The sequence below is a fragment of the Mobula birostris genome, chromosome 7, assembly GCF_030028105.1.
Source record: "Mobula birostris isolate sMobBir1 chromosome 7, sMobBir1.hap1, whole genome shotgun sequence".
Taxonomy (NCBI): Eukaryota; Metazoa; Chordata; class Chondrichthyes; order Myliobatiformes; family Myliobatidae; genus Mobula; species Mobula birostris.
In genome coordinates this window covers 154,876,265-154,899,389 of record NC_092376.1, presented here as the reverse complement: position 1 = coordinate 154,899,389, position 23,125 = coordinate 154,876,265, and the positions used below count along the sequence as shown (strand labels likewise).

Sequence of the window (23,125 nt, the reverse complement as noted above, 5' to 3'; positions counted from 1 at the left end):
CACTCTGTTGCCCATTCTCCTAATCTAAGTCCTACCTGTTTCCTCAACACTACCAGCCCCTTCACCAATCTTTGTATCATCTGCAAACTTGGCAACAAAGGCATCTATTCCGTCATCTAAATCATTGATGTACAACATAAAAAGAAGCGGTCCCAACACCGATCCCTGTGAAACACAACTAGTCACTGGTAGCCAACCAGAAAATGATCCTTTTATTCCCACTCACTGCCTCCTACCAATCAGCCAATGCTCTAACCATGCCAGTAACTTTGCTGTAATACCTTGAGCTCTTCATTTTGTAAGCAGCCTCACGTGTGGCACCTGGTCAAAGGCCTTTTAAAAGTCCAAACATACAACGCCCTTTGCATCCTCTTTATCTATCTTACTTGTAATCTCTTCAAAGAATTCTAACAGGTTTATCAGGCAAGATTCTCCCTTGAGGAAACCATGCTGACTTTGTCCTTTCATATCCAGTATCACCAAGTACTCCATTCCCCCATCCTTGCACTTGACTCCAACATTTTCCCAACCACTGAGTTCAGGCTAACTGGTTTATAAATTCTTTTCTGCTGCCTTCCTCCTTTCTTAAAATGGAGTGATATTTGCAATTTTGCAGTCCTCTGGCATCATGCCAGAGACCATTGATTTTTGAAAGATCATTAATGCCTCCACAATTTCTACCGCCAACTCATTCAGAATCCTAGGGTGCAGTTCACCTGGTCCGCATGACTTGTGTACCCTTGGGTCTCTCAGCTTTTTGAGCACCTTATGACTTGTACTCTCTTCTCTTCCCTCACACCCTTCAACATCTGGCGTACTGCTAGTATCTTCCACAGTGAAGACTGATGCAAAATACTCACTTAGTTCATCTGCCATCTCCTTGTCCCCTGTTATTTTTTTCTCTGGTCTCACTTTCTATTGGTCCTATATCCACTCTTGTCTCTCTTTTATCTTTACATACTTGAAAAAAAGCTTTTAATATCCACTTCGATATTATTTACTAGCTTGCTTTCATATTTAATCTTTTCCCTCCTGATATTCTTTCAGTTGCTCACTGTAGGTTTGTAAATGCTAATTTTTGTATTGTTTTATGTCCTCTCATTTGCTTTTACATTGGCTTTGACTTCCCTTGTCAGCCAATGTTGTACTATTTTACCCTTTGAGTATTTTTGTTTTTGGAATACATCTATCCTGTACCTTCCTCATTTTTCCCAGAAACTCAAGCCATTTCTGCTCTGCTGTCATCCCTGCCAGCAACTCCTTCCAATTTACTTTAGCTAACTCCTTTCTCATACCACTATAATTTCCTTAACTCCACTGAAATACTGCTATATCAGACTTTACTTTCTCCCTAACAAATTTCAAGTTGAACTGAATCATCTTGTGACCACACTCCCAAGGGTTCTTTTACCTTAAGATCCCTAATCACTTCAGTTCATTCCATTATACCCAATCCAATATAGCTGATCTCCTAGTAGACTGAAAAACAAGCTGTCCTTAAAAAGCCATCTTGTAGGCAATCAACAAACTCACTCAGTTGAGATCCATTACCAACCTGATTTGCATCAGTCTTCACTGTGGAAGACACTAGCAGTATGCCAGATGTTGAAGGGTGTGAGGGAAGAGAAGAGAGTACCCAATTGACCTGCATGTTTCTATTTCCCATTGTTATCTGTGGTCCCAATCCTAGCTACTATTTAGAGGTCTATATATAACATCCATCAGATTCCTTTTACCCTTGCAGTTTCTTAACTCAACCTACAAAGATTCAAATCTTCTGATCCTATGTCTCATCTTTCTACTGCTTAACAGCAGTCTTTACCAGCAGAGCCACGCCACCCCCTCCGCCTACCTTCCTATCCCTCTGATACAATGTGTAACCTTGGACATTCAGCTCCCAACTACAACCATAGTTCAGCTGCGATTCAGTGATGGCCACAACATCATACCTGACAATCTGTAATAGTGGAACATAATCATCCACCTTATTTCTTATACTTTGTGCATTGAGATTTAACATTTTGAGTACTGTTTTTGCTACCCTTTTTGATTCTGCATCACTAATATATCCTTCCCAAACAGCTCGCTAGGATATTGGTCCTCCTCGGGTTCAGGGACAACCCATTGCTTTTGGACAGGTCATACCTCCCCCAGAAGAGATCCCAATGATCCAAGAATTTGAAGCCCAACCCCCTGCACCAGCTTCTCAGCCACACATATATCTGGCAAGTCATTCTGCTTCTACCCACACTGGCACGTGACACAGGCAGCAATCCTGAAATTACTACCTTGGAGGTGCTGCTTCTCAGCTTTTTGACTAGCTCTCCAAATACTCTTTTCAGGACCTCTTTGCTTTTCTTTCCTATGTCATTGGTTCCAATATGTAGCAAGACTTCTGGCTGCTCTCCCTCCCTTTTCAAAATGCTGTGGACACGATTCGGGTTGTCCCTGACCCTGGCACCTGGGAGGCAACATACCATTTGGGTGTCCCATTCACGTCCACAGAATCTCCTGTCCTCTAGCCTGACTATTGAGTCCTCTCTATTTCTCCCCTCTTCTTCCTCTTTCCCTTCTGTGCCACAGACCCATGCTCAGTGCCAGTAACCTTGTCTCTGGGAGGTCTTTCTCCCGCAACAGTATCCAAAACAGCATGCTTATTATTGAGGAAAATGCCCACAGGGTTGCTCCGCACTAACTGCCTATTCACTTTTCCATTTCTCCTGACTACTTGCCCCCTGCAACCTGGGGGAAGTTACCAGGAAAGTTGATGAAGCCAGTGGATGTTGTCTTAAGTGGACTTTAGCAAGGCCTTTGACAAGGTTCTGTATGGAAGTGGGGTCAGGATGGTTCAGTTGCTTGGTATTCAAGATGAGATAATAAATTTGATTTGATAGTGGCATTGTTGAAGAAGCCAGAAAGTGGTAGTGCGTCTCTTTATTGGAGGTCTCTGAGTAGTGGAGTGCTGCATCTATTGTCGTTTATCATCCAGATTGTTGATATGGATGACAATGTGGTTAACCGGATCAGCAAATTTGCAGATTAGGGGTGTAGTGGACAGCGAGGAAGGCTATCAGAGATGGCAGCAGGATGCCAATCAGCTGGAAAAATTGACTGAAAAATGGCAGAGGAAATTTAAAGCAGACATGTGTGAGGTGTTGCACTTTGGAAAGACCAACCCAGGTAGGTCTTGCACAGTGAAGGATAGGGCACTGAGAGTGCAGTAGAACACAGGGATCTGGGAATACAGGTTCAGATTGTAAGGAAAACTTCTGACACATTGGCCTTTGTAAATCAAAGTACTGAGTACAGCAGATGGGATGTTATGCTGAAGTTGTATAAGAATTTTTGTTGATGTTTAGTCGAGTCTGACTCTAAATGACCTCCTGGTCCATAGGGTTTTCATGGCGTGATACCGAAGTAGTTTGCCAGGCCTTTCTTCCGCGCAGATACTGCTGCTGCCCAGGTTGGGACCCGGCTGGATTTCAACTCAGGCCATTTGCCTTGAAGTCTCGTGCTGATGCCCCTACACCACCAGCTGGCCCAATTTGGAGTAATGAGTGCAGTTTTGGTCACCTACCAACAGGAAGGATGTCAATAAGGTAGACAGAGTACAGGGAAACAAGGATATTACCATGACTGGAGTACCTGAGTTATAAGGAAAGTCTAAATAGGTTCGGAATTTTTTCCTTGGAATCAAGAAAATTGAGAGGTGATTTACAACATTATACAAGATTTTGACACATTTTTAAGTATATAAAATTCAGGGGCGTAGTTAGGGTAAATGCAAGCAGGCTATTTCAACTGAGGTTAGAATGAACTACAACTAGAGGTCATGGGTTAAGGGTGAAAGGTGAAAAGTTTAAGGGGAACATGAGGGGAAACTTCATTTAAGAGTTATAAGAATGTGGAATATGCCAGTGCTAGTGGTGGATGCGAGCTCAATCTTAAAATTTAGGAGAAGTTTGGATAGGTACGGGATGGAGGGCTATAGACTGCGTGCAGGTCAACCGGACTAGGTCATTTAAATGGTTAGGCATGGACTAGATGGGCTGAAGAGCCTGTTTCTGTGCTGTACTTTTCTATGACTTGAGAATGTTATTAAAGAAACACAAGATTTAAAATTGGTACAAAATATATTTCATTTCAATTTATTAATTTAAATTACTGTTAACATTTTAAATTGTTTTATTAATCAAATGTGACTTAAAATCCACTGTTTGGCATTCATTAATGCCTCACTCATGGAAGAAAATGAATGTATTGAATCAATGCCACCCTTTCTTGAAATGGGAGAAGTTTTAATATGACTGAATTGATTGATGTTATTAGCTAATTCTGCCAGAAATTATGTAATTTGAAGGAAGGTTTTAAGTGTTTCCATAGTTGGCCTCTTTGCAGCTCTGTGCAAAAGATATTTTTTATTAACTCTTTAGTTTAGAGTTATGATTGGATTACTTGCAGCCTTTTAGTTTGGAAAATGTTACTATAATTAGTTTATGAAATAGAAAACAATCTCAGTTCTGCCTAGAGTATTTCTGCCGTTCACTGAAATGTATTCATTTCAGACTGATGGTTTAAATACATGACTGTCCAGCCACCACAACACGACCAAAGAAAGAAATTTGAATATTATCAAGGTGTCTTTTCCTTCCCTAATAACTGATAATGAACTGTTTTCGGTAGCAAATTTGTTGCAAAAATCTGTAAAATTACAGTCGACTGACTGACCTGATCACTTGTATGAATCTACTACAAGATTAAAGTGAAGAGCCCAAAAGAATCTGGACCAGTTTTGATCTTCGTTCTATTTTGCAAATGCGACCAGCTAATTCAGTGGGGAAGGACCACAGTGTAGCTTTCTTCACCCGTGGGAGTGGGAGGGGTCGGTGGGCGAGGAGTATACCCCTCAACAATGAGATGCTAAGCTGAATTACTGGAGTGCCACGTGGGTGGCTATAAACACGGGTATTTTACTGAGTATAATGGAAACATATGTAAAGGATGGAAAGTTATTGAATGGTTTATTGTATATATTTATTTTTGAATAAAGTATATTTTGAAATAAAAAAAAGGACTTACAACGATGGCAGACCTTAAACTGGCGTGCTTGAATGTGCGAAGTTTGAAGAGTACTGGGCGATGTGTCAGCACGCTCCAGTACCTGGACACTGTAAAGGCCGATGTGACCTTCCTCCAGGAGTGTGGACTACCACATCTCCGTAACTACCGGAGGTGGTCACGGTGGTGGAAAAAAGGTTTGTCTGTGTGGTCGGGGGGCAACGATTGTCGCGCTTCCGGCCTGGGGATTCTGCTGCGGGGAGGCAACTTCTCAATCACCCAAGTTAAAGAGGTGGTTGCGGGGCGCCTCCTGGTAGCAGACGTCAAATACCGGGGCACTCCGCTCTGGCTGATCAACATGTACGCCTCCCCCGTGCGGAGCGAGCGGCTGGCCGTCTTCGAGCAGCTCCCACAGCTGCTGGTGACGACCCAGCCGGTCGTTCTGGCCGGAGACTTCAATTGCACCATTGATGCGGCTGGAGGACCCGGCAGTGCCGACGGCAGGCTAGACAGTACCTCTAGACTCCTGAGGGAAATGGTGAAGACAGCCAAGCTGCGCGACGCCTTTGGTACCCCCACAGGTGGAGCACAGCCGCAAGCCACCTGGACACGATCGGACGGCTCAGCCCGCTCCCGGATCGACTTCCTCTTCCTGTCTGAGTCCCTCACGGTCAGGTCCACCGACGTCACGCCGGTGTTCTTCTCTGACCACTGCCTTCTGAGAGCCACCTGTCACTTACGGGAGGACCAGAAGGCAAGCAGGGGGACGTGGAAGCTGAACGTAAAGCTGCTGACCCCAGAGAACATCGAGGAACTAGAGAGGGAGTACACAGGTTGAAGAACCTTGAAAGCCTTCTTTGATTCCCCGGTTCACTGGTGGGAAGCCACCAAGGAGAACATTAAGAGGTTCTTCATCCGCAAGGGTATTCAGAAGGCAAGGCAGGAGCAGAGAGAACTGCGTAAACTCCAGACAGAGTTGCAGCAACTTCTCCTTCTGCAGTCGAAGGGGGTGGATGTCAGGGAGGAATTGCGAGAGGTGAAGGGCCGGCAAGCCCAGCACCTCGTCGCTGAATCCTCCAAGATCATCTTCCGATCAAGGGTCCAAACTGTGGAGCAGGACGAGACGTGCTCACGCTTCTTCTTCCAAAAGGTGCACAGGGGGAGCTCTGTGATCCACAACCTTAAGGAAGAGGACGGCTGAGTCGCGTCCTCGCAGACCGACATACTGAGGATCTGCAAGTCCTTCTATGCCGGTCTGTACGAGGAAAAGGCCACAGAATCCACAGCCTCCCGCAACTTCCTGTCGTCTATCACGCAGGTCTTAGACGACGGCAAGCGGGAGAGTCTGGATCAGCCACTGACCCTGGACGAGCTGACAGGCTCCATCCGTTCCTTTGGGTCGGGTAAGACTCCCGGAAGCGACGGTTTACCGGCTGAGTTGTACTCGGCTCTATGGAACTGGATGGGCCCAGACCTGCTGAAAGTGTACAACGCTATGCTTCTGGCCGGCAGTATGTCTGAGTCCATGAGGAAGGGCATCATCACCCTCATCTACAAGCAGAAGGGGGAAAGGGAGGACATTAGGAATTGGAGACCCATCTCTCTCCTGAATGTGGACTACAAGATCCCGTCCAAGGCTATCGCCAACAGGGTCAAGTCTGCTCTGGGACAGGTGATCCACCCGGACCAAACCTGTGCTGTACTGGGCAGGAAGATCTCCGACAGCCTCGCGCTGCTGAGGGACACCATCGCCTACGTGCAGGACATGGGGGTGAACGCCTGCCTGGTCAGCTTGGACCAGGAGAAAGCCTTCGACAGGATATCGCACACGTACATGGCGGACGTGCTCTCCAAATGGGATTTGGGGAGGGAATCCGGAATTAGATCAGACTGCTCTACACAGACATCCGTAGTGCAGTCCAGGTCAACGGGTGGGAAACAGACAGCTTCCCCATCAGGTCTGGAGTCAGGCAGGGCTGCCCCCTCTCCCCTGTCTTGTTTGTCTGCTGCATAGAACCCTTTGTGGAAGCCATCAGGAGGGATAGGGGCATAAGAGGGGTGACGCTGCCAGGCAGTGGAGGGACCCAAGTGAAAACCTCCCTGTACATGGACGACGTCACCGTCTTCTACTCTGATCCGAGGTCAGTTCGCAGGTTGATTGGCACCTGCGAACAGTTCGAGCTAGCGTCGGGGGCCAGGGTCAACCGCACGAAGAGCGAAGCCATGCTCTTTGGCAACTGGCCCGACCGATCCAGCGTCCCCTTCACCATCAGGTCTGACCACGTGAAGGTGTTGGGGATCTGGTTCGGAGGGGCTGAGGCGTGCAACAAGAACTGGCAGGAGCGGACTGCCAAGGTGAAACAGAAACTGGGACTGTGGGGAGGGCGCTCCCTGTCGATAACGGGCAAGAACCTGGTCATCAGGTGTGAGGTGCTCTCAGGGCTGCTGTACTTGGCGCAGGTCTGGCCCGTCCCCCGCTCCTACAGCTCGGAAATCACCCGGGCTGTCTTCAGATTCGTCTGGGGATCCAAGATGGAGCGGGTGAGACGGACCGCCATGCACAAGTCCCTGGACAACGGGGGCAAGAACGTCCCCAATGTCGCCCTCACCCTGATGGCCAGCTTCGTATGTGGCTGCATCAGGTTGTGTGTAGAGCCCAGGTATGTGGGCACCAAGTACCACTATGTGCCCAGGTTCTACTTGTCGCCCTGGCTACGAAGGATGGGTCTGGCCCCACTCCCGCGCAACGCCCCAGTCAGCTGGTCGTTGCCGGCATACCTGTCCCACGTAGCAAAGTTCTGCCAGGAGAACGCCTTTGACCACAAGGCCATCAGGCAGTGGTCGGCACGAAGTGTCCTGCAGGCACTGCAGGAGAAGGACGTGATGGACACAGTGGGGTGGTTCCCTGAACAGACTGTCCAGTTCATCTGGCAAAATGCCTCATCGCCAGATCTCACCAACAGGCACCAAGACCTCGCCTGGCTGGCGGTGAGAGGGGCCCTCCCAGTCAGAGCCCTCCTGTGCGCCCGGAATGTCGTCCCCGCACCCCACTGCCCACGGGAGGACTGCAGTGAGGAGGAGTCTGTGACCCACCTCTTTGCACACTGCCAGTTCGCAAAGAGGGTGTGGAGGAGGATGGACGGGCTAGTGTCACGTTTTATCCCTAGCAGCTGCGTAACAGAGGACTCTCTGATCTACGGGCTGTTCCCGGGGACGCACACGGAGACCAACATCCGGTGCTGCTGGCAGATCATCAACTCGGTGAAAGACGCTCTTTGGTCAGCCCGAAACTTGATGATCTACCAGCACATGGAGATGTCCGTGGGAGAATGCTGCCGACTGGCACACTCTCGGCTGCAGGAGTACGTGCTGAGGGACGCACTGAAACTTGGTGCAGCCACCGCAAGGGCCCGGTGGGGAAGGACCACAGTATAGGTTTTCTCCACCCGTGAGAGTGGGAGGGGTCGGTGGGCGAGGAGTATACCCCTCAACAATGAGATGCTAAGCTGAACTACTGGAGTGCCACGTGGGTGGCTATAAACACGGATATTTTACTGAGTATAATGGAAACGTATGTAAAGGATGAAAAGTTATTGAATGGTTTATTGTATATATTTATTTTTGAATAAAGTATATTTTGAAATAAAAAAAAATGTCACAATCTGGAATAAAATAGTCGAGTCATTCTATTGGAGGACAGGAATAGGTGCTGGCAAGCTGCTTCCCATTTTGAGAATCCAGAAATAAGGACTATTGCCTTAGCGTAAATGTTGGCGCTTAAGGCTAAAGTATATTCACTTGGATAGTTGGGAAATCATTGGCATGAACAACGTCAAGAAACTTAGAGCAGGATTCAAACTTCAGTTTCACACTGTCTTTATAATGGTAAAACAAACCTGAGCTACAATTCCTATTCATGCCTAGCTGGTAAATGTGTATTGTGGCTGTCACACAACAGGTTGAAGCTCAAAGTACTGTGACATTGATATGTTGTGGGAGCAGTGTTTGAAAGATGGAATAATGAGGCAAAGGAGAAATGGAAAAAGAATGTATTTGTGGAAGATGTTTGAAGATCATTGCACTGCAAATTTAAACATTCTAATCTTATAAAGGGGTTATGTAGGCTGAAAAAAATATTTCTTCAGTCTCTCTCCAAAGAAGTGGTGAATCCACACTTTTAGCATGTCAGTAAGCCATGTCCTTTGAATAAATTTGTCTCGGGACTGTAATAATGCGAGTGTTGAACTTGAAAGTAAACTTAATTATTTTGGTTTCAAGGGACAAATTTCCAATTCTGTATTACCTTGCCTTGTGCATTAGAAGATTTAAAAACACATGTCATTTTCTTAGAATATTTCTTTCCTAATTGTCCCCACCTGCATTTTCCTTTTAACTACTAAATTATGTATACATACAGTACTTTGACACCCCAGCCATATACATGGGTGTAAGACATTTGCACAGTACTGTATTTGTCTACATGAAGCGGAACATGAATTCACACTGATCTCCCTCCCGGCACTTATCCTTGTAAGCGGAACAAGTGCTACACATGCCCTTACACTTCCTCCCTTACCACCATTCAGGGCCCCAAACAGTCCTTCCAGGTGAGGCAACACTTCACCTGTGAGTCAGCTGGGGTGATATACTGCATCCGGTGCTCCCGATGTGGCTTTCTATATATTGGCGAGACCCGACGCAGACTGGGAGACCACTTTACTGAACACCTACGCTCTGTCCGCCAGAGAAAGCAGGATCTCCCAGTGGCCACACATTTTAATTCCACGTCCCATCCCCATTCTGACATATCTATCCACGGCCTCCTCTACTATAAAGATGAAGCCACACTCAGGTTGGAGGAACAACACCTTATATTTCGTCTGGGTAGCCTCCAACCTGACGGCATGAACATCAACTTCTCTAACTTCTGCTAATGCCCCACCTCCCCCTCGTACCCCATCTGTTATTTTTTTTATATACACACATTCTTTCTCTCACTCTCCTTTTTCCCCCCCTGTCCCTCTGACTATACCTCTTGCCCATCCTCTGGTTCCCCCCTGCCTTGTCTTTCTGCCCGGACTTCCTGTCCCATGATCCTCTCGTATCCCCTTTGCCAATCACCTGTCCAGCTCTTGGCTCCATCCCTCCCCCTCCTGTCTTCTCCGATCATTTTGGATCTCCCCCTCCCCCTCCCACTTTCAAATCTCTTACTAACTCTTCCTTCAGTTAGTCCTGACGAAGGGTCTCGGCCTGAAACGTGGACTGTACCTCTTCCTAGAGATGCTGCCTGGCCTGCTGCTTTCACCAGCAACTTTGATGTGTGTTGCTTGAATTTCCAGCATCAGCAGAATTCCTGTTGTTTGAGAAAGGTGAGGGAGGATTGCCATGGGAGGGTTATGGGACAGGTGGCAGAGGGGCAGAGCCAGACCCAGCCCTGAGATAGCAGGCAAGATAAGTTGATTCCAAACAATTGACTTATTGATCATTATAGAATGTCTCTCTGGTGCTTCCTGCTCCCTCCCCTCTTTCCTAGATTCCCCACTCCCTGCCTCCTTCCCACTCGGTCCTCAATATATAGCACTAAAGTTCAAAAGAATGGAAGTAAATTAGCTAAATTGGTAGGTATACTGACTACATACACGTACCACCTATTACAGAATTTCTGACTAAGAGAAATGCTTAATGATGATTTCTGAATCCTCCTCACTGTCATACCACACTGAATTAACGTAAACACGAGGAATTCCGCAGATGCTGGAAATTCAAGCAACACACATCAAAGTTGCCAGTGAATGCAGCAGGCCAGGCAGCACCTCTAGGAAGAGGCACAGTCGACGCTTCGGGCCGAGACCCTTCGTCAGGACTAACTGAAGGAAGAGCTAGTAAGAGAAGGGTAAGAGTAAGCCTTCTCTTACTCGCTCTTCCTTCAGTTAGTCCTCACGAAGGGTCTCGGCCCAAAGCGTCGACTGTGCCTCTTCCTAGAGATGCTGCCTGGCCTGCTGCGTTCACTGGCAACTTTGTGTGTTGCTCCTCACTGAATTAATGTCACTTACAGGTACTTAGACAAAGAGTTGAGCTTCACTAAATATGTCTGATTTTTTTTAAACTCTCCTTTAAGCATGCACTTGGCCTCCAACTACTGGTAACTCTGATAACATGACAAGTTATACCAGGGCATTATTGGTACCTTAATACTTCTTGGCACAGAGCATTGAAATTGTCACATAGTCAACTTCAAGCACTGCTACTGCATCAAACTTGTGCAGTCTTGTTTGTGAATATTAAACATCCTTGGTGAAATGAAACTTGATGTTTTCATATTCATTTATTTACCCAATGATATTTTTGACAAAAAGGCCTTGTCTCTGCATTCTCACTCCATTTTTGTGATTTCCCTGGCAAGGCAACAATGGATCTGAGACATCTGTTTTCCTTTTAACACCAATTTGTCACAGTTTCAAGTTGCAAGCTCTCTTGTTTATGAAAAGAAGTTAATTTAAGTTTATTTTGATAATTTTTGATTTTTACGATATTGTAGTTTAGACTAGCTTTGTATAAATACAGAAAATGAATATAGAACCGAACTGGATGAACATATTTCTTGGAAATCTATCACAAGTTGTTGAATGTTGCAGTAACAGTTCACTTGTGGCAATAAAATGGGAAGTGGTTTCAATCACCTTGCCAGGTATGGGATAAACTCTTAGCAAAAGCATGAAGTTGGCTACAAGTACTAACATACCAGAACGTATATTTAAGTAACAATGCTTTGCTTATAAAACAAAATCAAAACATCTAATTCTAAGAAATAATTTAAAATGGTGCAGTCAGATGGATTCATTATTAGAGTCATAGTCATGGAATACCACAGCACAGACAGGCCTTTCAGCCCATGTAGTTCATGCCAAATCATTAATCTGCCTACTTCCATCAACCAGTACCTGGGCCATAGCAGCTCCATACCCCTCCAATCCATGTACTTATCCAAACTTCTCTTAAACATTGAAATCAACCCTGCATGCACCACTTGTGCTGACAGATTGTTCCACACTCTCTTCACCCTCTGAGTGAAGGAGTTTCCTCTCATGTTCCCTTTGCACATTTCACTTTTCACCCTTAACTCATGACTTCTGTTGCAGTCTCACCCAATGTGGGTGGAAAAAGCCTGTTTGCATTTACCCGAACTATACTCCTCATAATTTTGTATACCTGTATCGAATCTCCCCCCAATCTTCTGTATTCTAGGGAATAGAGTCCTAGCCCATTCAACTGCTCCCTGTAACTCTGGCTCTGAAGTCCTGGTGACATCTTTGTAAATTTTCTCTGCACTCTTTCAATCTTAATTACATCATTCCTATAGGTCAGTGAACAAAACTGCAGACAATAGTCCAAATAAGCCTCATCAACTTACACAATTTCAACATCACATCCCACCTCCTGTACTCAATACTTTGGTTTATGAAGGCCAATGTGCCAAAAGCTTACTTTATCTACCACCTGTGACACCACCTTCAAGGAGTTGTATTCTCAGATCCCACTGTACTACTGCACTCTTCATTTCCCTACCACTCACTGTGTAAGACCTACCCTGGTTGGTCCTCCCAAAGTGCAAAACCTCACACTTGTCTGCAATAAATTCCATCTGCCATTTTTCCAGCTGCTCCAGATCCAGACGAGCTGCTTTGATGGTCTTCCTTGCTGTCCAGTACACACCAAACTTACACAAAATGCTGGAGGAACTCAGCAGGCCAGGCAGCATCGATGGAAAAGAGTAGTCAGTCGACGTTTCAGGCCGAGACCCTTCATCAGGACTAGTTACTCTTTTCCATAGATGCTGCCTGGCCTGCTGAGCTCCTCCAGCATTTGTATATGTTGCTTGGATTTCCAGCATCTGCAGATTTTCTCATGTTTTTGACACACTCAATCTTCCAGAACCAGTTTACCACATTATCATGCACATTGTTGATATACATGGGTGACAAGTAACAAAAGACACAACACCAATCCCTGCAGCACACCACTAGCCACAGGCCTCCAGTCAGAGAGGCAACCATCTACTACCACTCTCTGGCTTCTCCCACAAACCCAGTGACTAATCCAATTTACTACACATCTTGAATGCCAAGTTACTGAACCACCTTGACCTATAGGACTTGTCAAAGGCCTTGCTGGAGTCCATGTAGATAGCATCCACTGCCTTGCCTTCATCAACTTTCCTGGCAACTTGCTTGAAAAACTCTATGTAAAGATTGGTTAGACACAACCTACCACACACAAAGCCATGCTGACAATCCTTAATCATTTCTATCCAAATTCTCATATATCCAGTCCCATAGATTACCTACCAATAACTTTCCCATTACTGATGTTGGGCTCTCCAGCCTATAATTTTCAGGCTTCTTGGGAGCCTTTCTTAAACAACAGAACAACATTAATTATCCTCCAATCTTCCAGGACCTCACCTGTGGCTAAGCATGTTTTAAAATACCTCTGCTCAGGCCCCTGCATTTCTGCATTAGCCTCCACCAGGGTCTGAGGGAACACCTAGTCAGGCCCTGGGGATTTATCCACCCTGATTTGCCTCACGATAGCAAGTGCCTCATTATCTGTAATCTGTATGTGGTCCATGAGCTTTCTGTTGCTTTCCCCCACTTCTACAGACTCTATGTCAGTTTTCTGAGTAAATACAGACGCAAACAATCAATTTAATACCTTCCTCATCGCTTTTTAATCCTCATAGATGACCACTCTGACCTTCCAGAGGACCAATTTTGTCCCTGGCTATCGTTTTGCCTCTTTATATCTGTAGGATCCATTAGGATTCTCCTTCACCTTGTCTTCCAGTGCAACCTCATGTCTTCTTTTGCCCTGCTGATTTTTCTTAAGTGTTCTCTTGCATTTCTTGTACTCATTGGTACCTACCTGTCTATATCTGCTATAGATATCCTTCATTTTCTTAAGCAGAGCCTCCATCTCTCTCAAAATAAAGGCTTCTTAACTCTATTATCCTTGCCTTTTAAAGGCAAAACTGGGGCAAGTCGTCATTTACTGGATCCTTAATCAGTATCTTGTTCATAATTTAGTATTCACACTGTGCACATCAACAATGCTGATTGTTTTTTTCGGTTCACAGGGAACAGGGAATTTTTTATTTTTATACATATGGAAAGACTAATTTCGGACTGATTCCTTGACAAAATGATTTGGTTTGCAGTTTTGTAATAACAAAGCATTAGCTGCAATTAGAAACAGTGAGCAGCTGTTTCATGACATTGCAGAGGGATCACTGAGTAATGACTCTTTTCTAAAATCCTGATCTCATCCCTTCTGTGTTTAATGTATTAACTTGGACGTGAGTTAAGGAACTGAAACAAATGTCTGTTTCCCAAACAAGCCTTTGCTTTACGAATGAACGTAAGTAATCTGTAAAATGGTCAAATGAACTACATTTTAATCACTCAGCAAGGCCATCAGCATCCATGGAGAGAATGATCATTAAAGTTTATGTTGAATTAACCGTATTTTTCTACATTTTCTGCCTGCTGACTAGGCCTAGGATTTTCTAATTTATCTGATTTCCAGCACCTAAATTGCTTTGCTTTTCTAGGATGGTGACTTCAGTCATTCAAGAGATGGATGATTTATCCGTTCAAACTAAGTCTTATTTCCCACCTCTTCTTCCCCACCCTCCCAAGTCACCTCTCCATTTTTGACTCTCCTGAAAGCAGAGTTAAAACTGGGCTGGGTTTAACCTGTGCCTCTATAATCTTGTATGAGTAGCCATTAAGGTTGACCAGAGGAATGGGTGGGAGTGAAATCAAGTAAGCCCAATCATATTCCTCCATGTCAAAACGTGCACTTTCCATTGTAAATCAGAGCATAATCAGCAGCAGAAAATGTGATTGAATTTTAGTTCCCATATTCCTTTTGACATTCTCTCTAGTCTACCAATACTGATCTAATTACAATAATATTTGCCACTGAGTACTTCAGCATAGCCTAAGAATTGACCGTTGGTATATTGTTGAGCATTTGATTTACTTGATCACTAGGGTAGGCCTTCAATAATTCAGTTAGTACTTCTGTGTGATACTAAGAGCTGAACTCTAAATAAAGGTGTACAAACAATTTGTTTTGGAATTTGTGTTTCTTAAACGTTAAACCTCTTAGATTTCTCAGAATTAGATTCCACCTTAAGACTATAATTTTTAGCTGTTTCTGTTTTCTAAATACAGTTACATTTGTGTGCTTTCACAATATTTCCCAGGCTAATTTTTTCCAAGGAAAGAACATCTCACTCGTATGTCAGCAAGTCTCCAGTGACCATTACCAAACTATTTAAGATGTATGATAAGTTTGTGCGGAGTTTCCAGTAAGAATTGCAGAACATAAATCACAATCCTGCTCACCTCTGAATCAACTGAGGGAGGATATCTCAAGTGTGCTAAAAATGCCAGTGATGTTGAGGAAGGTTGGGAACTACAGAAAACTTCATGTTGTTTGTACTGGAGGTAGGACAAAAGGAGCAGAGTGGTTCAAAGATTGAGACCTGTGTGTTTGAAAGGCCAAAGTACATTCAAGGATTTAGAAAAGGAGAAAGTTTATCATGGAGCCAAGCAGATTCTGTTGAGGAAGGCATGATAGCAGGCTTGAAAAAAAGAAAACATTATTAGAGAAGAGAACAACAGGACTGCAAGGTATCATTTATTTCACAGAAATTCAGTGGAGAGATCTGGGGGTCGAATTGTAACATGAAGTAAGTTTCTAGAGGATGTATAGCTAATATACAAGAAAAAGTTGCAGATTTGGAGCTAGTTTGGGAGGAAACTTTGACTTGATCTACAAAGATGAGAAAGCACAAGAAAATGATCTAAATCCTCAAATCTGCCATTTCCCTATTGATTAAAGATAAACTGAGTGTAATATTCTGATGTACGTTGAAGTATATACCATTGAAACATTTCTCAACATTTTGCACTGGAAGAATGATCACAGAAATAACATGAAGCTGCCTATGACATTTAATGCACTTTGGTTAGTAGAGAATTAGAGTCTGTGGTAGCCAGTGCTATCATGTTTGCTGTTGTGTGCTGGGGCAACAGGCTGAGGGTGGCAGACACCAACAGAATCAACAAACCCATTCGTAAGGCTAGTGATGTTGTGGGGATGGAAATGGACTCTCTGACGGTGGTGCCTGAAAAGAGGATGCAGTCTAAGTTGCATGCCATCTTGGTCAATGTCTCCCATCCACTACATAATGTACTGGGTGGGCACAGGAATACATTCAGCCAGAGACTCATTCCACTGAGATGCAGCACTGAGCGTCATAGGAAGTCATTCCTGCCTGTGGCCATCAAACTTTACAACTCCTCCCTTGGAGGGTCAGACACCCTGAGCCAATAGGCTGGTCCTGGACTTATTTCATAATTTACTGGCATAATTTACATATTACTATTTAACTATTTATGGTTCTATTACTATTTATTATTTATGGAACAACTGTAACGAAAACCAATTTCCCCCGGGATTAATAAAGTATGACTATGACTAATTATGGGGGTTTTGTACTTGATTTCTATAAATGTTTAAAGCACCTCAGGGCATCTCTCTGTCAAAGTTTTAATATTGCAATATTCTTTCTTTTGGGATCAACGTATTCCTTTCTAGGACTGGGAAACAATAAGGAGTTTTTATTTGCTACATGAAATTACCGTTCTTAATGCTTCATTTTTCCACATTTGAAGAATATACATTGCAATTTCACTGTAGGAACTTTATGATCTGAATCACAAGAATAAGTATTTTTCACCATGTTCAAAGGTACCCACAAAGATTTTGTTAGTATTTGAAGGAGGACGTGCTGAAAAGAGGGTGCCAGCACTGTGCATAACCCATCTCAATGTAGTTCTTCAAGTAGACTCATTAATGAATCCTCTACTGTGACAGGAAGAGTATGACACAAAGTTGGTGGATTGAATTTAAATTGTAGAAGAAAGCAAAATTAATATTGGGGAAGAAATTGCAATGAAAGAGCTTTAAATCAACATTTACAAAAAATGCCGTGCTATAGCTGTGAAAATTGTAACTTTAGCAGCAAATTTTATTTGGAAGAAGTTATCACTTATTGCCCCAAACTTTAAAAGATCGCTCAACCTTAAACATATATCCACCTGAACTGCTACCTGACATGTTTAGGGAGTAAGTGCCCCAACACCTTGTCATTAGATGAATTTCATTGCTAATCAAGTCAATGAAAATCTGTTCTATTTTATCTGCAAGCTAAAGGTTAAATTCAACCACTGTACATTGCCAACTTCTGTATCGAACTACATATCGGTGCCTATACTCTGTTGCTTTTCACTGTGAGCCTCGCTATCATTAGCATTAAACCCAGATAGTTATGACCAATTAAACCACCTTAACAATTCCTTTTCCAGAATGTTGTTATTCACTGATCTGGAAGTAGTTTATAAAATATTTTCCAACTAATTCCTAGGTTATTTCAAGACAATGAAATCTGAAATTAATGTATGATTGGTCAAGATATTGCATGCAATGCTTTCTTCTGCTTTCCTCTTGTAGGAAGATTGATTAAATTGTTATCATTTTGCTAGTGTCAATCCTGTACTGTTCACATTTTTTTCCTCCTGAATGTATTGTGAGGAAAGCAATGTTTTAATATATAGTCATCTCCTCTGGGGCAAGGAATTGTAGCCAACACATGCAATCATTTAAAATCTGAATATTTTATTCGATGAGGTTTGGGAAAAATTGACTAATTCATGTACTGACAATCTGAGAATCCATGTTTTCCAGGAATATTTTTGCATTCCATGCAATGTCTTTCTTTTTTCATTCGCACTACAGGACTGCAGACCCACAGGGAGTCCAAATAACAGAAAGCCAACACCATTTGCAGTTGGTGCAAATACAAATGAGACCAAACAGTTTGCAAGTACACAGTACAACACTCCCGCTGCATTGTATGCCAATGACAACGTAGACCACACTCTGCAGGAGCAATTAAGTGGGCTTCACGTTGCCTCTCCACAGTAGTAAGTATATCTTAATGATTTTTTTTTCAAATCGAGATTACCCACCCCATTTGTACAAGAAACTAAGTAAGAGCAGTACAACTGCTCTCCTGATCACTTCAGTTCTCCTTTCTCACTCACTCTGGCCAAGTGTTAACAACTCTGCACTCGAGCAGCTTTCTAACACTCAATTGTTAGGCTCAAATATGAATAACGTAATTCAGGAGCATGGCTGGCATGATCAGGAGAGGTGGAGAAATATAACAGAGAAAAAAGCAAGTGTATGTTAAAAAATTTCTTTTTTTCTTGAGTTGCTGTAAAATGCTTAAGTGCGAGTGTCTTATCTCACATAATCAGTAATGACTTTTATTGAAAAACAAGTATTTAGCACACCATGTAATCAGTTCTCAATAAACTTCATTTGGATTTATGATGTCTGTTGAGTTTGTGGCCTTTTCCTGTAGGGCTCTCTGATTCTTGAACACAGAGGACAATGTATCCATTGTCTTTTTGTCCTGAAAATTAATGGAGAACAGATGCCTGTTTGTTTTTTCTGAGGGAGTAAGAACAATTCTTCCCTTCCTGCAACTTGAGGAAAAAGTAAATGTGCAAAGAAGTTTATTGCAGTGTGGTTGGTGAGTGTAAAGACTCAACAGGTGGTTGTTACATAGCAAGCCCATGAATGGTTTGTTCATAAATCCATTGCTAGAAATGTCAGTACAGTGTGCTTTTGACTTTGTTGTGCCTTCCCCAATGCTCTCCTTAATTGGCCGGTGGGTAAGGTCAGAACTGCATCAGGTTTAGGGGTTGGAATTGCTTGGTGAACCTCCAGAGTTTGGGGAAATAGGGGAGCTGACTATTATGGAGGAACTGGAGGGCATGTCCCCCACTACTGTCTCCCAGAGAGAGAGTTGAATATATAACTTAGATGACCTGCCTGAGCTGTGTTCAGCACATGCCTTGGATTTTCTCCAGTTGGCCTTTTTATGTCACGTTAAAAAAGGCTTCATGGTCCTATGAAAGCTGTTGTATTCCACTGATGTGTATTGATTCCTTATGCATTTGCACACTTGGATTTATGAATTTTCCAATTTTGCTTAATTGAAATTGGATTACATGGCACAGAAAAATTGTGGTAATAAATGATCTAATTTCGGAGTACTGAAGGACTAAACAACAGTATCTTTGTTTTCCTTTGTATTCTTTATTCACCAGGTGAATTAAACTACACTTTGATGTAAGGTGCCACTTTCTGCTATTTTGTTTTTCCTTTGCATCTTGAACAATTTGGCCATAGTTATGACCTTTGGTCATCAATTACCTTTTCAAAATGTCTTTGTCATTTTGAGAGATGAGACCTGTGGTAACTCTGGAAATAGAAGAGCCAGGCTGTTTTAGTTTAATGTCAGCAAGTGTGAACTTTGGCAGTGATCACTGAACTAGCTGTTAGGAGTGGGAAAATCCGGATTTGATTATCATCCTTAATTCCTTGACTGAAATTAGTTAATTTAGTATATATCAAGGACACAAATACATATTGTCATACAGTTATAAAAAATAAAGCAAAGGAAGAGGACTTTTGGCCCATCTAGTCTGTGCCTAACCTAAACTGCTTGCTCCCATTGGCCTGCACCTGGACCATACCTATTCAATCTTCTCTTAAATGTTGACATCAAGCTTGCATGCATCGTTTGCACACTCTCATGACCCTCTGACTGAAGAAGCTTCCCCTTAAGCTTTTCACTTTTCACTCTCCACCCATGACCTCTAGTCATCTTATCCAACCTCAGTGGAAAAAGCCTGCTTGCATTTACCCTATCTATACCCCTCATAATTTTGTATATCTCTATGAAATCTCCCCTCAGTCTTCTACATTCCAAGAAATAAAGTTGTAACCTATTCAATCTTTGCTTATAACTTGGGTCCTCCAGTCCAGGCAACATCCTCCTAAATTTTTCTGTACACTGTCAACCTTATTAACATCCTTCTGGTAACTAGGTACCCAAAACCGCAGTCAATACTCCAAATGAGGCCTCACCAACAATTTATACAACTTCAATATAACATCTCATCCCCTGTACTCGTACTTTAATTATGAAGACCAAAATGGCAAAAGATTTTATTCCAACCCTATCAGACTGGGCCACCAGTTTCAATGAAATATGGACCTGTATTCTCAGATCTTTTGTTCTACCACACAACTCAGTGCCCTACCATTCACTGTATAAGACTTACCCTGGCTGGTCCTACCAAAGTGCAACGTTCTGCACTTGCCTGCATTAAATTCCATCTGCAATTTTTCAGCCCATTTCTTCAGCTGGTCCAGATCCTAATGCAAGCTCTGACAAGTCTTCTTTGCTATCCATGACACACCCAATCTTCGTGTCATCCACAAATTTGATGATCCAGTTAACCACATTATCATCCAAATCATTGACATAGATAACAAACAACAACGAACCCAGCACAGATCCCTGTGGCACTCCACTAGTCACAATCCTCCATTCAGAGAGGCAACCACCTCATATCCCTCTGGTGAATCCCACAGAGCCAATGTTTGATTCATTTTACTACCTCACCTTGAATGCCAAGTGACTGAAACATCTTGAGCGACCTCCAATGCGGGACCTTGTCAAATGCTTTCCTAAAGTCCATGTAGACAACATCCACTGCTTTGCCTTCATCAGCTTTCCTGCTTACCACCTTGAAAAACTGTTAAGATTGGTTAGACATGACCTACCATGCACGAAGCCATGCTGACTATCCCTAATCAGTGCATGCGTATCCAAATACTTATATATATCTGGTCCCTTAGAATGCCTTTCAATAACTTTCCCACTACCGATATCAGACTCACTGGCCTATAATTTCCTGGTTTATTTTTAGAGCCTTTCATAAATAGCGGAACAGCATTAGCTATCCTCCAGTCCTCCAGTACCTCACCTGTCACTAAGAATGATTTAAGTATCTCTGCTTGGGCCCCGGCAATTTTCGCACTTGCATTCTGAAGGGTCCGAGGGAACACTTTGTCAAGCCCTGGGGATTTACTCACCCTAATTTACCTCAAGACAGCAAACACCAGCTCTTTTGTAATCTATATAGAGTCCATGACCTCACTGTTGCTTTGCCTCACTCCCAGACTCTGTGTCTGTCAAAAAGCTTCTAATGCCATCTGCCTTCAATGGTATTCACTATATTAAGAAAAATACACTATTGTTTACCTTGAAAATTGTATGTATTCATTTTACTAAAATCCATCACAAAAAAGAAAGATGCTTCAATATAGTATTCGGAAATATGGTAGTACTATTTATTTGAAGTTTTCCATTAATCATCTGTTCCTAATGCTGTCCACCAATTATTGCTGTGAATTGTAATGTAATTGTCTTTTAATACTGTAAGAGAACATCTTGTATAATCCAGTGATAGTTCTTGTAAAATTGAAGTTTCCATAAACCACATGTGAATATAACTAAAATTTCTTTAACTATGAATTTCCCAACCCATGATAACATTTGTGTATTTGTGTGTTTTAGATTGCTTACAAAGCAGTAAGTGTTATGTAAATCAGCTGATTTATGGAAACACATGCCCATGGATATACTGTGTTTTGAAAGGGGAAACTATTTCCCAGCATTAGAACAGATTTTAGGTGGTGGGTGACTTGGAGGACTGGCGGGAGGGAATTAGTGTTACTTATGGAATAAGAAGTTTGTAATGGTTGCAGTTAAACTATAGAATATTGTAGGAATGAATAATGTGCTTGAGTGTGGTGAGATATTGAATGATTCAGTATTATAGCTTGATCAAACACCTTATTGAATATTTCTATTTTTTCTGCTTTACAGGTAGCCCTGCAATTCCAGTTACTTAACATTTTAAGTCTGTTTAATTCTTACCTTTAGTACTGTCCTTAATCCTCCTATATTGTTCCAATAAAGGCCAATGCTAGCTGAAAAAAGCATCATTTGTTTCAGATGGATGCTGGTTTTAGGCTTCCTCCATGAACGTAATACTAAACAATAATTACAGCTTCAGTTTTCCTGGACAGAGTTGCATCTTCTTGCTCCACTCTTTAATGCTTTTCCATTTTCATTCTGCTTGGCTTGCACTGTCATTCCTTCTGCTATGTAGTCACTCTTGCCTCCCCATTTTCACTGGCTCAGTCCCAATATGTTCTACCCCGGCTCTTCCTTGTGAATGTATTAATCTTTAACTGCTTGCAATATTGTCAAATCTAAAATTTTAACTGTTATGTTCAGTGACTGGTTGACCATTACCAGATAAATAGAAGCCACACAGCTGAAGCAAAGGCAAGGATTGTACCAATCTGTCTCTATCCACTCTCTGAAAATAGTTAAAGTATTTCTGACATCTGTTACTACATGACTAGTATTTTATTTCTACTTTTATTTCTGATGTACAGCACGGTCAATATATTGTTCTTCCTCTGTTTACTTTTTGTCTGTGAACTAGCTTTCTCCACTTGGAATGGAGGAGCTGTATACCCGAGTCCTTTGCATATAAATAAGATGTGTGATATAATAATCACATGAGCAGGTTTGAATGCAGCAATGCAGAGCACACATTGTATATTGATGACAGGCATTTTCAAAATTGTAATAATTTTTGTTTGGCTTCAGCATGATGTTTTCTTTTTGTAGCAATGCATAATTTCCAAAATTGTATTTCTTCAGCACTGAGCCATCAAAGACGTCTCCAAAATTGTGGAATGAAGTTGACACTGAATCAGATGTTTATAAGATGCTTCGGGATGGCGAAGAGCCACCGTCAGAACCCAAGCAGTCTGGATCTTTCAAAATGCTGCAGGGCATGTTGGAAGCTGAACAGACAGGTAAATTGATCGTGCACGGATAAAGCAAAAACAAGTAGTGCCTATCCAGTGCCCACCCACTCACTGTAAGTAGTCATAATGTTTCTGACATAGTGCTAAATAAGAGTTTTTCCCCCCAGCCACGTGGGGAAGCCATCAATGTGAGCATCTGCCATAAATTATTATTTTTCCACCATTC

At 42.8% G+C, this 23,125-nt stretch overlaps 1 protein-coding gene across 1 annotated transcript in view; it reads left to right on the top strand.

Moving 5' to 3' along the window:
- The window catches only part of LOC140200521 (PDZ and LIM domain protein 4-like), a 109,690-nt gene that overhangs the window by 77,415 nt on the left and 9,150 nt on the right, over positions 1-23,125 (top strand). The window contains exons 4-5 of the mRNA XM_072263984.1: positions 17,926-18,113; positions 22,790-22,947. Of these exons, the coding sequence (XP_072120085.1) occupies positions 17,926-18,113; positions 22,790-22,947 (346 nt within the window). The remainder of the gene's footprint in view (positions 1-17,925; positions 18,114-22,789; positions 22,948-23,125) is intronic.